We start from the raw sequence: 16341 nt of genomic DNA, 5'->3' as shown, positions 1-16341 counted from the left end.
AGCGCGCGTCGTTTGGTTCCGATAAGAGCATTTACTACGCGCCCGATTTACAAATTAGTATGAGTCGGCCGCAGAGGCAGAGGCGGCTGTGCCAAGTTTTGCCATGTCTAACTTAGTTGGCCGCCTGAGACTAAGTGAGCGTGAGGGTGTATATGTATGCATGTGAGTGGGAGTGGGACTGCAGCTGGCCGAGAGCCATGGCAAAGCGAAATTTTTGCGGTGCGTCTGCCTGAAACTTTAGTGGGCCCGGCTAACTTTTAGCAAAAACTTTTGATTTGAGTACCTGCCACTAACTAAGCAGGGGCACAGCACAGGCACAAAAGCAGTCACAAGCAGCCAGCATACGCACACACACACACACACACACATCACATGCTCTGCTCTGCTCTAAAAGTTGCCATTGGCATTGCCATTGCTGGGGCCATATGCCCCCATCGTCCGGGGGCACAAAACCACGCATTGAACTATGAAAATCAGGAAACTTTGCAGACGGAAATTTCCAGCAATGCATTTGAACAAAAATATAAAAAACAGAGAAGAGATGACTTACCGCACCGCTCGCCATCGCCATCACCATTGAAGTTGGAGTTGAAGTTGGAGTTTCCCAGAAGGAGCCACAATTTCAGTTGCAATTTACAGAACCGGCACATTTACAACAACGACGAAACTTCAAAATACCGCAAGAATCAAAACGAACAGCTGTCAAAGTGCGCGGTTCAGAAGACTAGTGTTGTATTAGGGCCAAAAACAGCTGATTGCAGCCAGGGGTGCACGATAACCGCCGTTGTAAATTTAAAAATGTAATTTCTTGCAAATAAAACTAGTAAAACACATCAGTTAATATTCAGTTGCGGTGTCAATTCAAATGCCTCGTTTGAATTGGAGGACACATCCAGCGTCTTCTGGGATGGCTGAGTGCTCATCAGCATGTTCGCCGTGAGCAGGTGAAACCAACGGAAGCGATTCAGATAGTTGTCAACGCCTTTACTGATGAAATAGAGCTTGAGCGGACGCATGCTGCGCCGCGGATGCTTCGGCTGTTTCCGCACAGTCCCGTCCGGGCACTCCACAAATTTGGTCCTCCTGTGTGTCAACATCAGGTCCAGAGCAAAGGCGCAATGTAGGTAGTAAACGGCAGTTGCGTACAGCGCCACCGTGGCATTGTCCCGGCAGCAGATATAGTAGCCATGCCAGTTCGCCCCCTGACTCTTCAGGTACAGCAGCTTGTTGCCGTGCAGCGCCAGATACATGTGAACAAAGATGGTGACTAGATGCAGGGTGCCAAAGAGTCCGCTGAAGGCGGACTCCAGCTGCATTGTCGGCTTCTCGGCATAGAACATCCCGATGATGGCCAGCAGGCAGATGATGGAGGAGCCGCCGTAGGTGGCGCACAGCAGGAATATGTGCGGTATGCCTTCGTCCTGGAAGCAACGCCAGTGAATGTAGCAGCAGCAAAAACTCAGCACCAATTCGAGCACCTTGAACAGCAGCCACACGGGCTTCTTTGAACGCATCTTCTGACCCCCTTCCCCCACGTGAAATCAAACAGAAGATTCTATCGGGACAGGACAAAGAAGATATATAGTACATTCAGATACATTAAAATCGAGATCTACAGACCTACTGCGATCTACTGCATTGGCTAGAGCAATACTAACGATACACATATGGATATGGCGGCCTCTCTACTTGCGCCAGTACTGGGTGAATCTGTGGATCTGCTCGACGAGTGCCGGCATAACTGCCGTAATGGATATGTCCAGCAAACTTTGGAGATGCTGAACGGCCTCCTCGTCGGTGAGGCCCAGCTGGAGGTTCTCCTCCACCTTCTTGACCGCCTTGTCCGGCTCGAGGGCGATATCCGGAACCGTGGCATCTACCATCAGCGAAAAGAGATTGAGCATGACGTTGGCATGCCTTCGCAGATGCAAATACGCAGTATAGCACTGCTTTCGGAACTCATGATGATGATCGGAACTGACACCGCCCATGGCCTCGACCATTTCCTTGCTCAGCTTCATGGGCGGCGGCATGGGCTTGGGATCGCGTCCCAGAATGTAACCGAAATCGATGTGGAATAGCTTGCCATTGGTGGTCAGCAGAAGGTTGTCCAAATGCCGATCACCCACACCTACAGACAGATCGAAAGCGTAAGCGGAATGCAGCTGAATGGGGAGAACATGCAGAAAATCTTACCCAACAAGTAGGTGATGACACAATAACCGGCACAGCTCTTGATGTAGGTGTCCATGACCTCCGCGGATATGCCGTAGGGACCATTGTCGCAGGGATTGTGTCGCCGAAAGAAGTTGTGGATGTTGCCCTCGCGGGCCAGAACCTCCGCCACGGTGCACGACTCGACGTACTGGAGGAAGCCGTGCTTGGAGCTGGTGGCCAGCACCTTGTACGGCGTGAGCTTGAGGTCCAGATTCTCGCGCCGCAACAGCTTGTCCATCAGAGTTATCATCTGCAGAATGAGCTGGTCCTGGCGCAGATCATCGCCGTGCTTGAAAATGGCCACATACTCGTGCTGGGCAATCGATGTCACGAACGTGAGCCTGTCCAAGAAATAGAAGAATAAATTTTAGCCAGCGATTCTTTGTATCGAGGGAAGCCGCCTCTTACTTGGCCGGCATTAGGGCGCTCTTGAAGAGGGATGTGCGCATGGGCACAATCTTTGTGATGTAGATCTCTGGGTCCAGGGGAAATGGTATCGGCTCAAAGTTGGTAAAGTTCATCTTGAACATATCCTGCTCGGCGAGCAGCTTCTGGAATTTCTCCGTCTTCTTGTTGCGATTCCCAGGCTCCTTGGCCACCTGTTTAACCAGCTTCACCAGCTCATCGATGAAGCGACGCTGCTTCCGCAGATTATAGAAGATGCCCCTCAGGTTGAAGTTGCCTTGAATATTAAAATCCCCAATTATATGGGGGTTATCCCCTGAACTGATGGATCACCTACCATTTTCCAACACCTTGAGGAACATCTTCAGAACCATGGCGTACATGTCGTGGGCGCGCTCGTCCTGCTTCCGCACCGATTCCACCTCCTCCACCTCGATGGACAAGTACCAGTAGAAGTAGTTGGCCAGCGTGGAATTGCTGCAGGCGCGCTGGATGAGGAATGTGCAGAGATTACTTGGCACGCTGCCAAAGCTGATGCCCTCGGCCAGCATCAGAGTGTTGGAATTTGAGTCGGAGACAAGCGAGGCGGCATTTGCATCGCCCCGTGCTGGCGTAACCGGAGTTGGAGTACTGGCCTTGCTGGGCCCCGGTGCCGATCCCAGTCCCAGTCCCACTGCCAGTCCTTGCACCGAACTGCTAGACGGACCAGCGCCCAAGCCAGGACTGATTGAGATGTCACCCTTGATGGCGGCCAGTGCGCTTGCGGCCCGCTGATTGGCGGGTATAACCGAAGAGTGGAGGGCACTGCTAGTGCCACTGAGATCCGAGATGGTGCTCTGGTCCATTAGAGAGCCGTTCTCGTCCAGCATGGACCGTGCCACATCCCGCTCGGGGAAAATGCAGCTGTGCAGATGGACAATGTTGCGGGGATCCTCGTACTTGAGGGCCTGCACCAGCTGCAGCAGATACAGCAGCAGATCCTCGTCGGGTGCTTGGGCCAGACGACTGATGGCATACTTCCGCACCTGCGGGTGCGTGAAAGTTGGACTCAGCAGCTCGAGGGCATCCTCCACGTCCATTGGGGCCCAATTAGCCAGCATCCAGAGGGCCTGCATAACCTCATCCTCCAGTTTCCAGTTGATGCACTTCAGGAACTTTGTGAGGGCCTTCTTGTGCGACGACAGATAAAAGCGAAACTTCCACAGCAGATCTTGTTCCTCGCTGGTCAGCACATAAGTGGGCGGACAACGATACACGATCGTGTGCAGTTGGTCGCGAATGCTGAGATTCAAGGGAGGATTCCAATGTAAATGCATGAAAGGATTGCTGCATATTCATCTCAAATACCTGGCTGTAGGCTTGGCGTCCCGATCCGAGATGCCAGAACGCTCCGAGCGGGCCAATCGATGGTGCTTCCGTTCAACCAGATTTTCCTGAGCAAAAAAGGATAAAAAAATAAGGGGTATGCATTGATTGGGGGTTACTCCACACTGACCATTTGAATCTCCGAGTCGGGAACCGAGACCAGCTTGGGTTTGGCTGGCAATTTATACTTGATGTCGCCCTCCGGCTCAAAGTAAACCACGGAATACTGCAAAATGAACCCAAAAATTAAGCTTTTCAATGCAGGAAGATGGCGATTACCACTCACATTGTACATGTCGTCCACAATGACGGCGGGAAACTCAATCATCAGGAACATGTAGTCGGACATGCGCTTCTCCCGCTCATTGATCACCTCGATCTCTCGGAATGTGAGACGATCCAGCCAGTCCACCTTCTGCACCTGTCCGTTGCGATGTTTTTTGGCCAATTTTCCGAGGCGCTGCATCTGCGACTTAGACGATTCCTTGCCCTTACCGGGGGTCTTGCTGGGGAAACTGCCATCGCCCTCTACGCCCAGCCAGACGCGCAAGTCGTACATGCCCTGTCGGAACATGCCATCCTTGCCGAATACAGAGATCGCTGTACCGCCAATGACGGTAGTCTGGCCGGCGCCCGAGCAGTCCAGGATGGTCAGCACCAGCATGGCATTGCGGGGCAAGTCGGAGAACTGCAGGGGCAGCGACACCCACTCGTTCCAGCTCCAGCGTTTGCCAAACGCCTTGTAGGAGCTGTAGACGGGCAGGCAGTAGGGCCGTCCATTGTTGTAGACCTGCAGGCGCACCTGGAACGATGGATACTCCTCCGAGTACAGGCCCGAGAAGCGCAGAATGGGATCCTCAAGCAGTTTCTCGTAGTCTGGCTGCCGTTTTTTACCCTCCAACGTCCCACTGAAAAGACAATAGAGAATGATTTCTCGATTTTTCCAGGTCCCGGGCATGCCACTCCCTTTCAGCTTACACTTTGATTTGCACGCGCTCGTGCAGTGCGCTGCTGTGTATGTAGCGAAAGTTATCATCGGGCTGATCCATTTTCCAGACGCTTAATTGTAAATTTTCATTTAAATATGCGTAATTTCCGCAGAGCAGCAACAACTATAAATTCACCCACAACACAAAACAGCTGATTCAGACTGGCTCCGCTACGAACTAGTTCCGTTACACCGCCGAACTGGTTCTGCGGCGCGCGTGTTTTGTCAGCTGTGGTTGCGTTTACGTTTAGTTTGTTTAATTTTCAATTTAAAACTCGACCTGCGATGGCCACAAACGCCACAATAGAGCTGGCGCTGGACCGCGTGGACTGGTGTGCCCTGGCCGAGCGGCAGGACGTCTTGCCGCGCGTCTACACACCCGGAGAAGTTGTCATGCCGGAGGCAGGCTTCATGCGCGGCCACGGCACGTTCGTAGAGGATGAGAACATCAAGGCCTCTGTGGCCGGCGTGATTGAGAAGGTGAACAAACTGATCTCCGTGCGTCCACTCAAGAGTCGATATGTGGGCGAGATCGGTGACGTGGTGGTGGCGCGCGTGATCGAGGTGCAGCAGAAGCGCTGGCGCGTGGACACAAATTCCCGCCTGGACTCCATACTGCTGCTGTCATCGGTTAATCTGCCCGGCGGAGAGCTGAGACGGCGCTCCGCAGAGGATGAGCAGATGATGCGACGCTATCTGGACGAAGGCGATCTCATTTCCGCCGAAGTTCAAGTGAGTATCCCAGCAGTTATGTTGGTCCTCTTCAGCGGAGCTTATTGAATTCCTCTTCAGAATATCTTCGAGGAGGGCACGCTTTCGCTGTACACCCGAAGTTTGAAGTACGGAAAACTGTCCCAGGGCGTACTCGTCAAGGTCTTCCCCGCGCTGGTCAAGCGTCGCAAGATGCACTTCCATAATCTGCCCTGTGGAGCGTCCGTGATCTTGGGCAACAACGGCTACATCTGGATATCGCCCCCCAAGAGTCAGGATCAGGAAGGCGGCGAGGGTGGCTTTGCCCAGAATCTGGGAGAAGCGGTGCCACGAAACGAGCGCGAAGTGATAGCCCGCCTGCGCAACTGCATCCTGGCCCTAGCAAAATGCAAACTGATGCTCTACGACACCAGCATACAGTATGCCTACGACGAGTCGCTCAAGTACGAGGCCCACGAACTGCTCCAACAGAACGTCATATACGATATCGGCGAGCAGACGCAGGCTCGTCTGCGGGATGGAGATGAATAGCCCGGAATAAACGAACAATTCGAAATATTCCTCCAAACTCCGTTTTTTGAACTATTTTGGACAGGTTGGCAGGGCCAGTATGTCTCGCCAGTGTGTCAGCACGCTAAAGTTTCGCCTGGGTTGGCAGCACTGCGGGGTTCGTGAAAAGAAAAGACGCCTAGAAATTGTCACTGCTTAAACCGTGTTATTTATTTGACGCGAGTTTGTTTACCGTGTTTGCGGTATACTTATATTATTATTCCGTGTGTTTTCGTCGTGAACGCTCAGGATGGAGGACATCGTAAGAGCCCGTGAGTCGGAGCTAGTCAAAAAGAAAATCTGCCGCTTCTGCCTGACGGGGGAGAAAATTGCATCGCTTTTTGCGGAAAACCCCAGCGTCAAGTCAACGGCGTCGCTGCCCCTACTGATAATGGCCCTCACGTCGACCGAGGTAAGTAGGGAATTCATTGGAACTCATTTCCGGATCGGATTTGAATCGGGTTCAAAGTTGCACTAACAGCAAACCGAGAAAGAACTTGGCTAAGACAATGCTTGGGGTTTCTGAACACACTGCGTTCGTGGGGGGGTCTTGGCTAAGGGAACGGCGAAAGCCCTTTGATCATTAAACATATAAATTGATAAAACCATGTGTTTGTTGTTGATTCCCTGCACTTTTTGCCTGCAAATTGGGTGAAAATACCATTTTTCACTCAATATTGCCACAACTGTACGCATACAAACACAACATTTCGGTGTGCACAGACACAGAGGTCAGCTGTTTGGCGCGCAGACACAAATACGAATTTATTTTCTTCAGAATTCATTTTTATTCCTATGCGTATAACACATATATGGGTGTATATTTGTATAAATCTTCATTGTATATCATCTTATATAATATTTCTGATTTATTTATGAGTATCAAATATATAGTGGTGTATATTTCTATAAATCTTCATTGTATATCCATCTTATATAATATTTGTGATTTCCCGATTGGCAAGTGATTATTATACATATATATATATATATGATATATGATAATTGGGATAAAATTAATTTTGTCAATAATAAAGCTAAGGGCTAAAACTGAACTTGTAGTAGCATGGAATCCAAAGTGACGAATGGGGGGCGTTGAACGTATCAGGCGGCGGGTGAGGAGGTGGATATATTTCAGCCAGCCTTATTGCCGTTGGGTTTGTCGCCGAAGCGCAGTATACGCGTCAGCATGGAGGTGAAGCACGGTATCTGCTTCTGGCGATCCATCATTGGGGTAACCGGCACGTTCGACTCAAAGTCGATGGCTACGCGCTGACTGACAAAAGTGAGCAGCGTGAGCAGGTCGTATTTCTTGGCATTGCTATTCAGCTCCTGGATGAGTGACTGCATGTACCACGAGCCGTTGTTTATATTGCGCCAGGAATAGTAGCCTGCAATCGCATGTTTAGTAAGTAACTAAATAAATAACGTTAAACCTTATCGGTTTATCCATACCTGGTATCGTCGAGTAGGAGAAGAGAAAGTCGGCATGGACAGGTATTTTGTAGCCCATAGACGAGTCCCCATCCGTTTCAGTCACGCCCTTCTCTAGCATCACGCCCTCGTCCAGGCCATCACCCTGGCAGGCCTGTATGAAGAACAACTTCGGCTTGCCCGCCAGCGTGGGGCACATCTTGGCAGTGAAGTAGTGCCAGATTTGGTCCAGCTTGTACTGAACATCGTTGGCATAAATGCAGCCATGCTCGCCATGCGACAAGATGGCAATGGCCAGGCAGTCGCTGTCCGTATGGTCCAGCGCGGCGGCCTTCTCGATCTGTTCGCGTATGTTCTGCCACTTGCAGTCCTTGTGCACTGACACATCGAAACCCAATCTCTTAAAGGTCTTGCGCAGCTCCTCCGCATCCACATTGGTACCCATACGCGCCCTCAGCGTAGGTATCTCGAAGAACTCATGATTGAATATAATGGCCTGACCGCGATGTTTGTGATTCATGTTGTACTCGCTGGCATACCGCTCAACGGGCATTCGGGCCACATAATTGTTGATCGAGGGGGGAGGAATACTGAAAACAAGATCCAGATAATTTCAATAAGCCATTCAATAGGCTATCACCACCACAGCGATAAGATTAGATAACAAATTTGGGTCTTTCGCTTAATTTAGAATTTTACCGTCAATTTGGACAAAGAAGAAAGCAACAGAAAGCCTTGGGGACCTCATCATGCCATTCGAAATACTTCCTCCTCGGTAAGGGTATACAAGGAACACACAGGCAGACCCGCACTTTATATACACACTTATGTGAAGGGAACGCGAGAGCAGTAGCGAGAGAGAGAATGAGGAGAGAGCAACACACACACAATGCACATGGACCTTACCTCGCTGCAGCCGTTGCACCACCAACTCCGGCGTTGTTGCCCTCACAGCCTTTGGCATCGGTACTATCACCAATGCTGCTGCGATTGACGCCCGTTCCATTTGAACCGAGAGCAATAAAGTTCCTAGTTATGCACTCGTCAGTCATTTTGCTGCTTCTGATATCTTCTCGGGGGAGAGCGACTCTCGCGGCCGTCGTCGTCTGATATTGCAGTGCAGTCAATTGTTTGTGTGGGTCTGTTCTCCTTGTTGCCAGCCTTGCCTTTTGTTCTCAGCGTCCGTCTGCCTGTGACTGCCTGCGACGCCCTGCCTTCTATTGTTGCGCCCTTCTTTCGTACCCAAAAGAGGCCCGTCAGTCAGGTTCGGCTCTTTGATTTTGTTTATTTGTAACTAAATTCAACACTACCGCGAAACCAACAGCTGTTTTTCGTTTGTTTTATATTCCGACGATTTGCACTAACAATTGAATTTGCACTGGGAAATGGCCAAATATCCTTTTATGGCTTAGCCGCGTTTAATCAATTAATTAACGGAGGTTAAGCGTGCTCCGGCGCCGCTCACGAATTCTCGAGGTGGGTTTGTGTTTTGGCTGTTTGTGTGTGTGCACTTACCGCCAAAGTAGGGATGGATTTAAGTAATATCGATGTATCGAGGAACGAACAAATCGATAGTGGAACATTCGATATTATTTGATGTATCGTTTTATTCAAATAAGTTATTTCAGGTAAAAAAGTTGTAGATTTAAATGTTATGTTGTCTTTTTATTTTTACAGGTGAGCGCCGATGATCAAATGCCCAGCTATATTTGCCTGGACTGCCACTTGCTGTTCGAGCACAGCTACCGCTTTATGCAGATGTGCAAGCGAGCTGAGACAGCTCTCCGGCAGTTTCCGCTGACAGGAACTCTTCCGGCACCGCTGGCAAAACCACGTCCTCCGACGAAGACACCTGCGGTCGTAAAGAAGGATGCTGCAGTCCCCGAACGACAGCCCAAGAAATTGCTAAACACCCTGGCCAATTCAAAGACTGTGATCATTGAAGATGTCCAGGTTTTGGAGACCAGTTCGTTGGCTAAAAAGCTGGGCGGCATAGCCGCCCCTTCGATTTCCAAGTCGTATGAGATGAAGGTGGACAATAACCAGGAGCTCTCGATGGACGATGTGCAGAATATGATGGAGGATATGGCCAATGAACTGGATGAACAAATATCGGCGCCAGCACCACTACCAGAGGTTCCATCGCCACCTGTTCAGAAGAAGTTGCCAATCAAACCGAAGGTTCTGAACAAGCCCTCCGTTCGGATATTGAATAAGGGCGCCATCGTTGCTGCGGAGCCCGAACTGGCCACGACCCAGATCAAACGTGGTCGAGACGGCAATGTGGCAATTGTTGCGGAAATTATAGGTCCAAATACTGCTGTACCCCACCCAAGTGAAGATGCTGCTAAGGACGCTGCTCTCGTGGCAACCAATGTCTTCTCCTGTCCTGATTGCGAGCGCTCCTTCCCCCTTTTGCAGCTGCTCGAGATCCATCGCCTGAACCATACACGCGCCCGCAGCTTCCAGTGCGGCGACTGCAACAAGGCCTTCTTCTCCAAGTACGATCTGCAGAAGCACAAATTTATCCACACCGGCGAAAAACCCTTCGCCTGTAGCGTCTGTGACAAGGCGTTCACGCGGCGAGCCCTGCTCCATCGCCACGAGAGCTCGCACACGGATCTTCCCAAGTTCATATGCGTGCACTGCGAGAAGCCATTCCTATCGCGCGAGGATATGATGAAGCATGCCGAGCGCCACACCAAATCGCGCCCTTTCCGGTGCACCATGTGCAATAAGGCATTTGCCTTTAAGCAGGGCCTGGAGCGGCACGAGGTAAGGAGGCATATGTGCGTGAAAACTTTAACTAAGATTTGAACTATTTATAGGTCGTTCACAGCGTGGATCTGCCTTTCCCCTGCGAGCACTGCCCAAGCAGCTTTGTCACTGCCAGCAAGCTTGCCCGTCACCTGGTGGCCCATGCCGGAAAGCGAGCCTACCCCTGCAAATACTGTTCCAAATCGTATATTCTCTCCCACCATCTGTCCAGGCACCTGCGCATGCACAAGCAGGATGCGGGGGCCTCGTTTGTCTGCAGCATCTGCAAGGAGTCGCACCAGAGCTTTAACAGTCTCATAGAGCACTCGGTCCGCCATGCGAATGTGTCTCTAAAGTGTCCGTTGTGCAATGAAAAGATCAATGATATCGGTGAGGTGGAGAAGCACATGACAACGCACAAGGAGGGCGAGAGATTTGCCTGCGAATTTTGCGACTTGATCTTCCTGAGCTCAGATCGCCTGCAGAAACACATCGAAGATGAGCATGTTCTGGACATGGACATGTATCAGAATGATGGCGACAGGGTTTCGAACCAGAGTGATGCGGACCCAGATATACTTGTAAATTGCGCTGAGCTCGACGAGGAAGAGCAGAAATATTTGCTGCAAGAACTGCTGCGCGATGAACCCGTGGGTGATGATTCGTCGTCCCCGCCGCCACCTGTGAAAAAACGCAAAGTGAATCCACCAAAGGAGAAGCCAGACGCGGACACTGAAGCCCTTGTTTTTCCCAAACGTACACGACAAGCACGGATTTCAGATCTCGTAAAAGATCAACCCGAAAATTCGCAGAAATCCAGACAACAGGCTGCTGCGACTAGGAAGAGTCCTCCTGTAGCTCCTGCCAAAAAGGGACGTTTGCTGATCAAAAACGGGAATTCATCGAAAAATTCTAGGCAATAATATAACATTACCCATAAAAACTTAATTATAGCGTACTTATTAAACGAACCGCATCGACTTTGGCCTGAAGGAGCGTTACGTTGTTTTAGTTCTTTATTCAAGGATCCAACCGCAGTGTTTGTATTGGTAGCTTGTTTGTGTTTATGTGTGTGTGTATTTCCGCCTTGAGTTCAATTTAGATTAACATTAAATACAAGTCTCCCACAGCATCAGAATGTGTGCATGCGCCCGGCCAGCAATAACCCAAAAAAAGTCCATCCTTCACTTCACCCCCAACGGAATCGCGACTAAGCGGGCGTCCACTTAGTGCTCATAGCCATCGGGCAAGGGGTTGACATGGGGGTTGTGGAACAGGCTCTTGTTGCCCTCGCCCCAGGGGAAACGCTTCTCGCGACGACGCAAGTAGTCGTACTTGACGAACTCCTGGCGAGGATGGTCGTGCTCCTCCTGGTGCTTCAGATAGGCATTGAGCATGCACAGGCCAACGGCCGGAACGGCCACGAAGAAGGAGAGACGCTTCCAGACCTTGTAGCCACCTGAAAGGAGTCGCAAATGTTTAAGGAGAGCCCAAATCGATCCTCTTGCCTAACAGCCAAATTACATAACCTTAACCCCACAAACATTGCGAAATTTGGTGTTTGGGACAATGGTAGGATATTTACCCGAGTGCTCGCCGGCCACGGCAGCAGTTCCAGACATGTTCCGGGCCGCAGTAGCGCCGAATTGGCGACGAATTGCGTGGTTTAGAATAGCAGACATATTCTCAGCCGATCGATCCCAATTTCTCGAATGAAAATTTTACTGTTTTGACGTTTAGTGATGACAAGTGTGACCGTCTCATATGCTGACAAACCGAACATAGCCCACTTAAGCCCCCTAAGGTAAATGGCGGAAAATATTAACGATTGTGAGATTCATGCCATCTTTCCTCTGCACTTACAAAAACCACGATATCTTTAACCTAAATTGCGCTAAAATTATTAGATTTTTATTATTTTCGGTGGAATATTAAAATACACCCTTGGCTTGCAATGGTTTAATCGTTCTCCATCGAGGATTGGAAACCATATTCAACGATTTTGATAGTCCCTGGAATAATACTAGCTAGATAGATCTTTCAGCTCTGCCCGCATCATTAAGAAATCGGTTAAGAAATCAATTTTCTACCTGACTGGGTTGTTTCAAAAACTTGTTGTTTATCATAGTATTTTCCAGTATTTTTACGCGTATATTGTCAGTATATTTACGGTATATTTTGAAACTGTGAGGTATATTTCTAAGGGTCAGACCGTACACTGTCTGGACCAAAACAATCTGGTGGCATCGCGTAATTTCTCCTATGATATTAAAATTGTATTTACAATATTGTTAACAAAGCAAAGTGCTCAGCTCAGCTTCCGTTAGTGACGCGACACCGCACGAGCAACATCAGCACCGCTGAGCAGCCGCCAAGGCCATGCATATTGTAAATTGAATTGAAAGCATGCGAAGACAGTGAAAAATATTAAATTAGCAACAACCCGAAGTACAAAGGCAACCCGAAGAGCCAAGTTTCCTAACAATTCTCATTAGACAATAAACCCTATTATTGCCAATTGCGCTCCTTCAAGTGTAAGAACGAAGAGTATTATTACCGCGAAACGAATCGAACCGAAAAGGAATTTAATTAACAAATGGCTGCCAATAACTTGCGACAAATCCCGCTGACATGCAGCGGACACACGCGTCCAGTGGTGCATTTGGATTTCAGCGGCATCTGCAACAGCGGATACTTTCTCATCTCCGCTTGCAAAGGTAACCTATGCGATAAACCGTCCTTGGGTTATTTATAGCCTGCCATCGACGAAAGATGCAGCATCAGCAAATTAACAAACATATGTATGTACGTGCTACGTACTGTGTATAGACCTGATTGAGCACTGTCGTCTCGTCTAGCCTGGCCTGGCTGAAACCTTGACCCAAATGTTGAATCACTTATTAATGAGCGAAACCTGTTTTGGCGAACCCGAACCCTTTTCCCACATCTCGCATGCAATATATTTTGCATTCTTTGCCTTGAGATGTCTCTCTGTCTGGTGTCGGTGTATGCGTGAGTTGCTTTCGTTAAAAAGTTGCATTTATGCGGAAAAAAGCAAATCATTTCAATTCCAAGTTCAAGTTAATTTTTGCTTTATCGCCATTTAACGTACTGACTGGCTTCCTACCCCCTTGTTTAACAACTTTTCAAAAACTTTGCCCGTTTTGTGCGTACAGGAAGCGCCTTGAAACTTCTATATTTACATTGTGTGCACGCCGCACGATGCTGTTGGCGAGAGAGTTGTCCGGAATATGCGGAATGCTGAATTCTCTTTAAAACGGGAAACGATAGATCGATCCATTTCCTCGTTGGGAATATTCTCAAACTTCAACCAAAGGGAAATCCATTTGCCGCTGAAATGTATGCGCAAGTCACATTTACCCTCAAAACCATTTCCAAAATCATTAAATATACAATTAACTGATAACCGTTTACATTCTAAAATGAAATGTTGTTTTAATTAAACTAACGATCTGTGTCCCTGCCTGAAAACTGAAAACTGTGTGCAGGCCCCCCTCCTGCTGGTCCGCTGCGTCGAGAACGCTGTGAACTTGGGAGCTGCTGGCTGTGCTGGCTGATGGCTTGCATGATTCCGATTCCGTTTCGACTGCCGCCGTCGCCGTGTCAGGTCGTTGGCATTGATGGTAGTCATTGAGTCAAGGTGGCTTCCGCCGCTCACACGATTTATTTATCAATTTATACATTTTATGGCGCGAAATGCAATTGAGAATTCTGGACGTTTCTTGTAGATGGCAGCCCGATGCTGCGTCACGGCGATACCGGTGACTGGGTGGGCACCTTTGAGGGGCACAAGGGTGCCGTGTGGAATGCCACACTCAATCGAAATGCAACGCTAGCTGCCTCGGGGGCGGCCGACTTCACCGGCAAGGTGTGGAATGCGGTGAGCGGAGCCGAGATCCACAGTTTCCAGCACAAGCACATCGTGAAGAGTGTGGCCTTCGACGCGGACTCGGAGAACATTGTGACGGGCAGCAACGAGAAGCTGGTGCGAGTCTTTAACCTAGAGCAGCCCGAGGCAAAGCCGGAGGAGTACAGTGGACACGCTGGGGCCATCAAGCGGGCACTCTTCTGCCGCGACGACAAGTGCATCGTCTCGGCGGCCGAGGACAAGACCGTCCGCCTGTGGGATCGCATGACGGGCATTGAAGTGCAACGCCTGCAGTTCAATAGCCATCCGAACAGCCTGGAGATCTCGCGCGACAACCACATACTGACCATTGCCCACGGCTCGTCGATCAGCTTCTGGGAGGTGGACACTCTCAAGAAGCTCAAGGAGGTGAAAGTGCCGACGAATGTCGCGTCGGCCAGTTTGCATCCGGACAAGCATGTCTTTGTCTGCGGCGGCGAGGACTTCAAGATGTACAAATTCGACTACATTACAGGCAATGAAATAGGTATATATCTACAGGAATATCTGTGTCCAGTAATCAGCTTTATAATCATTCCATTCTCCTTCAACAGAATCATTCAAGGGTCATTTTGGTCCAGTGCATGCGGTCAAGTTCAGCCCCGATGGCGAGCTCTATGCAAGTGGATCCGAAGACGGCACCTTGAGGCTGTGGCAGACCACGGTGGGCAAGACATACGGCTTGTGGAAGTGCACAGAGCCCAACGAGCTGAACAACTCAATGAGCTCGCCGCGCGAGGTGTCTGCAAACTGATGTTGGAGAATTACCAGTGGCTGCTATACGGCGCAGACGATGCAAAGGAGGGATACGAGCTATAGCTGAGATCGATTATCATTAAACAATTTTTGTAATGGGCTACAATAACGATACTTTATATTCCAACGCTGAACTGTCATTGGCATTAAATGATAATCACACAAAACTATATTGTGAAATGCAATAGAAATAAATAACTTAAGTTTCTCAAATTGTGACTCGAGTGCGACTGCAGCTGCAGCTTCTTAGATGTGTGTTCCCGTGGCCCAGCCATGCAGGTAGATGGTGGTGAAGTTGAGCAGGGGTTCGCCCTGATGGACGTCGGGACGGTTCTGTAGGTGGTCGAACCATCTGGAGAGGTTCAGATAGGCTTCCTTTTCCACGGGCGACAGGGATTTCTGCAAGATATCAGATAAGTTAAGTGGCAGCTTACAACAAAAAGGCAGAAGGAACACCCACCACAAGATCATAAATGGCATAGTAGACAGCCAGGTCGGCCAGTGTAATGAAGTGTCCCACCAGGTAGGATTTGCTGGCGAACAGCTTATTCAAGTCCCCGAGCAACTGCTTGGCCACATTCCGATCCCTGGAGCCGGGAGCCACGTAGAGCACAGAGAACTCTATCCACTGATAGACCTGGGCCTCTACTTCGCGCGAGACCTTGCTGTTTTGGGCCGTCTCGGACTTGGACTCGTTGGCTAGACTCTCCAGAATTGTGGAAAATCCAGCCACGCTCTTATTCTGGCCACTTGTGCGCGTTACGACCTTCGCAATAGAAAATAAATTGATGGATGCCACATCAATTGTCGGGCGCCAAATCATATGCGTACCTGTTCCTCGTTCAGCTGAACTTTGCCGGGGGCCACGCCCAGGCAATGGGCAATCTTTTGCACTTTTGCAACGTCGCACATGGTAATTTTAATAAAAATTGTTTGGCGTGCAAAAAACTATAAAACTAATCTATCGATAAAAGAGCTGGAGAAACATCGATGTCATCGATGTTTGGGTTTACACTGCAGAATTCTACAAGAAGCATATTATTATTAATATGTTTGATCTAATGATAAAATCAGTTTAAAGTATTTGCTTAAAGGATATATTCTAGGTCCTTTTCCCTCCATAATTGTTACGCCACTTTAGTTGACACGATAGGCAAAACAGGGATAAAATATTTGGAAAATTGAACGCCACCACTAAACTTTGTGTCACCACTAGGTCCCTTTGGTTATC

General features: G+C 49.4%; 8 protein-coding genes across 8 annotated transcripts; 3 read left to right on the top strand and 5 right to left on the bottom strand.

Annotated features, from left to right (window-relative positions):
• Positions 1–665: 665 nt before the first annotated feature.
• On the bottom strand, positions 666–1557 carry LOC6592425. Its single transcript, XM_002018201.2, has one exon. The coding sequence runs from the start codon at positions 1512–1514 to the stop codon at positions 834–836; it is 681 nt and encodes a 226-aa protein (XP_002018237.1). The 5' UTR covers positions 1515–1557; the 3' UTR covers positions 666–833.
• On the bottom strand, positions 1557–5054 carry LOC6592426 (phosphatidylinositol 3-kinase catalytic subunit type 3). Its single transcript, XM_002018202.2, has 8 exons — positions 4966–5054; positions 4274–4895; positions 4118–4213; positions 3970–4055; positions 2960–3903; positions 2626–2899; positions 2197–2558; positions 1557–2131 (listed from the first exon to the last, which is right to left on the bottom strand). The coding sequence occupies exons 1-8, from the start codon at positions 5034–5036 to the stop codon at positions 1686–1688; spliced, it is 2901 nt and encodes a 966-aa protein (XP_002018238.1). The 5' UTR covers positions 5037–5054; the 3' UTR covers positions 1557–1685.
• A 160-nt stretch (positions 5055–5214) lies between these two features.
• LOC6592427 (exosome complex component RRP4) lies at positions 5215–6244 on the top strand. The gene is made up of 2 exons (XM_002018203.2): positions 5215–5707; positions 5768–6244. The coding sequence occupies exons 1-2, from the start codon at positions 5261–5263 to the stop codon at positions 6215–6217; spliced, it is 897 nt and encodes a 298-aa protein (XP_002018239.1). The 5' UTR covers positions 5215–5260; the 3' UTR covers positions 6218–6244.
• A 149-nt stretch (positions 6245–6393) lies between these two features.
• LOC6592428 (zinc finger protein 570) lies at positions 6394–11421 on the top strand. The gene is made up of 3 exons (XM_002018204.2): positions 6394–6647; positions 9347–10444; positions 10498–11421. The coding sequence occupies exons 1-3, from the start codon at positions 6486–6488 to the stop codon at positions 11347–11349; spliced, it is 2112 nt and encodes a 703-aa protein (XP_002018240.1). The 5' UTR covers positions 6394–6485; the 3' UTR covers positions 11350–11421.
• LOC6592429 (caspase-1) lies at positions 7082–9124 on the bottom strand. Its single transcript, XM_002018205.2, has 3 exons — positions 8576–9124; positions 7691–8259; positions 7082–7626 (listed from the first exon to the last, which is right to left on the bottom strand). The coding sequence occupies exons 1-3, from the start codon at positions 8719–8721 to the stop codon at positions 7370–7372; spliced, it is 972 nt and encodes a 323-aa protein (XP_002018241.1). The 5' UTR covers positions 8722–9124; the 3' UTR covers positions 7082–7369.
• Positions 11403–12145, bottom strand: LOC6592560 (cytochrome c oxidase subunit 6A, mitochondrial). Its single transcript, XM_002018206.2, has 2 exons — positions 12012–12145; positions 11403–11885 (listed from the first exon to the last, which is right to left on the bottom strand). The coding sequence occupies exons 1-2, from the start codon at positions 12106–12108 to the stop codon at positions 11653–11655; spliced, it is 330 nt and encodes a 109-aa protein (XP_002018242.1). The 5' UTR covers positions 12109–12145; the 3' UTR covers positions 11403–11652.
• Positions 12146–12699: 554 nt separating this feature from the next.
• LOC6592561 (serine-threonine kinase receptor-associated protein) lies at positions 12700–15323 on the top strand. Its single transcript, XM_002018207.2, has 3 exons — positions 12700–13143; positions 14176–14841; positions 14909–15323. The coding sequence occupies exons 1-3, from the start codon at positions 13023–13025 to the stop codon at positions 15106–15108; spliced, it is 987 nt and encodes a 328-aa protein (XP_002018243.1). The 5' UTR covers positions 12700–13022; the 3' UTR covers positions 15109–15323.
• LOC6592562 (eukaryotic translation elongation factor 1 epsilon-1) lies at positions 15212–16042 on the bottom strand. Its single transcript, XM_002018208.2, has 3 exons — positions 15942–16042; positions 15571–15876; positions 15212–15509 (listed from the first exon to the last, which is right to left on the bottom strand). Exons 1-3 carry the CDS (start codon positions 16020–16022, stop codon positions 15357–15359), a joined length of 540 nt encoding a protein of 179 aa, XP_002018244.1. The 5' UTR covers positions 16023–16042; the 3' UTR covers positions 15212–15356.
• Positions 16043–16341: the final 299 nt, after the last annotated feature.

Source organism: Drosophila persimilis, unplaced genomic scaffold (assembly GCF_003286085.1).
Source record: "Drosophila persimilis strain 14011-0111.01,24,50 unplaced genomic scaffold, DperRS2 tig00000002-arrow-pilon, whole genome shotgun sequence".
NCBI lineage: Eukaryota > Metazoa > Arthropoda > Insecta > Diptera > Drosophilidae > Drosophila > Drosophila persimilis.
This window is presented reverse-complemented; position numbering and strand designations above follow the sequence as displayed.

What these genes read in the sequence shown, in the direction of transcription:
- LOC6592425 (XM_002018201.2), bottom strand. Translation starts at nt 1,514, where the DNA reads ATGCGTTCAAAGAAGCCCGTGTGGCTGCTGTTCAAGGTGCTCGAATTG.
- LOC6592426 (XM_002018202.2), bottom strand. Translation starts at nt 5,036, where the DNA reads ATGGATCAGCCCGATGATAACTTTCGCTACATACACAGCAGCGCACTG. An exon ending in GACGCCAAGCCTACAGCCAG is followed by an intron (nt 3,904 to 3,969) that starts GTATTTGAGATG and finishes CTTGAATCTCAG; the next exon opens with CATTCGCGACCAACTGCACA. An exon ending in TGTCATCACCTACTTGTTGG is followed by an intron (nt 2,132 to 2,196) that starts GTAAGATTTTCT and finishes ATCTGTCTGTAG; the next exon opens with GTGTGGGTGATCGGCATTTG.
- LOC6592427 (XM_002018203.2), top strand. Translation starts at nt 5,261, where the DNA reads ATGGCCACAAACGCCACAATAGAGCTGGCGCTGGACCGCGTGGACTGG. An exon ending in TCATTTCCGCCGAAGTTCAA is followed by an intron (nt 5,708 to 5,767) that starts GTGAGTATCCCA and finishes ATTCCTCTTCAG; the next exon opens with AATATCTTCGAGGAGGGCAC.
- LOC6592428 (XM_002018204.2), top strand. Translation starts at nt 6,486, where the DNA reads ATGGAGGACATCGTAAGAGCCCGTGAGTCGGAGCTAGTCAAAAAGAAA. An exon ending in TGGCCCTCACGTCGACCGAG is followed by an intron (nt 6,648 to 9,346) that starts GTAAGTAGGGAA and finishes TTATTTTTACAG; the next exon opens with GTGAGCGCCGATGATCAAAT. An exon ending in AGGGCCTGGAGCGGCACGAG is followed by an intron (nt 10,445 to 10,497) that starts GTAAGGAGGCAT and finishes AACTATTTATAG; the next exon opens with GTCGTTCACAGCGTGGATCT.
- LOC6592429 (XM_002018205.2), bottom strand. Translation starts at nt 8,721, where the DNA reads ATGACTGACGAGTGCATAACTAGGAACTTTATTGCTCTCGGTTCAAAT. An exon ending in GGTGCAACGGCTGCAGCGAG is followed by an intron (nt 8,260 to 8,575) that starts GTAAGGTCCATG and finishes TCTTGTTTTCAG; the next exon opens with TATTCCTCCCCCCTCGATCA. An exon ending in CTCCTACTCGACGATACCAG is followed by an intron (nt 7,627 to 7,690) that starts GTATGGATAAAC and finishes ATGCGATTGCAG; the next exon opens with GCTACTATTCCTGGCGCAAT.
- LOC6592560 (XM_002018206.2), bottom strand. Translation starts at nt 12,108, where the DNA reads ATGTCTGCTATTCTAAACCACGCAATTCGTCGCCAATTCGGCGCTACT. An exon ending in CGTGGCCGGCGAGCACTCGG is followed by an intron (nt 11,886 to 12,011) that starts GTAAATATCCTA and finishes GACTCCTTTCAG; the next exon opens with GTGGCTACAAGGTCTGGAAG.
- LOC6592561 (XM_002018207.2), top strand. Translation starts at nt 13,023, where the DNA reads ATGGCTGCCAATAACTTGCGACAAATCCCGCTGACATGCAGCGGACAC. An exon ending in TCTCATCTCCGCTTGCAAAG is followed by an intron (nt 13,144 to 14,175) that starts GTAACCTATGCG and finishes CGTTTCTTGTAG; the next exon opens with ATGGCAGCCCGATGCTGCGT. An exon ending in CATTACAGGCAATGAAATAG is followed by an intron (nt 14,842 to 14,908) that starts GTATATATCTAC and finishes CTCCTTCAACAG; the next exon opens with AATCATTCAAGGGTCATTTT.
- LOC6592562 (XM_002018208.2), bottom strand. Translation starts at nt 16,022, where the DNA reads ATGTGCGACGTTGCAAAAGTGCAAAAGATTGCCCATTGCCTGGGCGTG. An exon ending in TTCAGCTGAACGAGGAACAG is followed by an intron (nt 15,877 to 15,941) that starts GTACGCATATGA and finishes TCTATTGCGAAG; the next exon opens with GTCGTAACGCGCACAAGTGG. An exon ending in ATGCCATTTATGATCTTGTG is followed by an intron (nt 15,510 to 15,570) that starts GTGGGTGTTCCT and finishes GATATCTTGCAG; the next exon opens with AAATCCCTGTCGCCCGTGGA.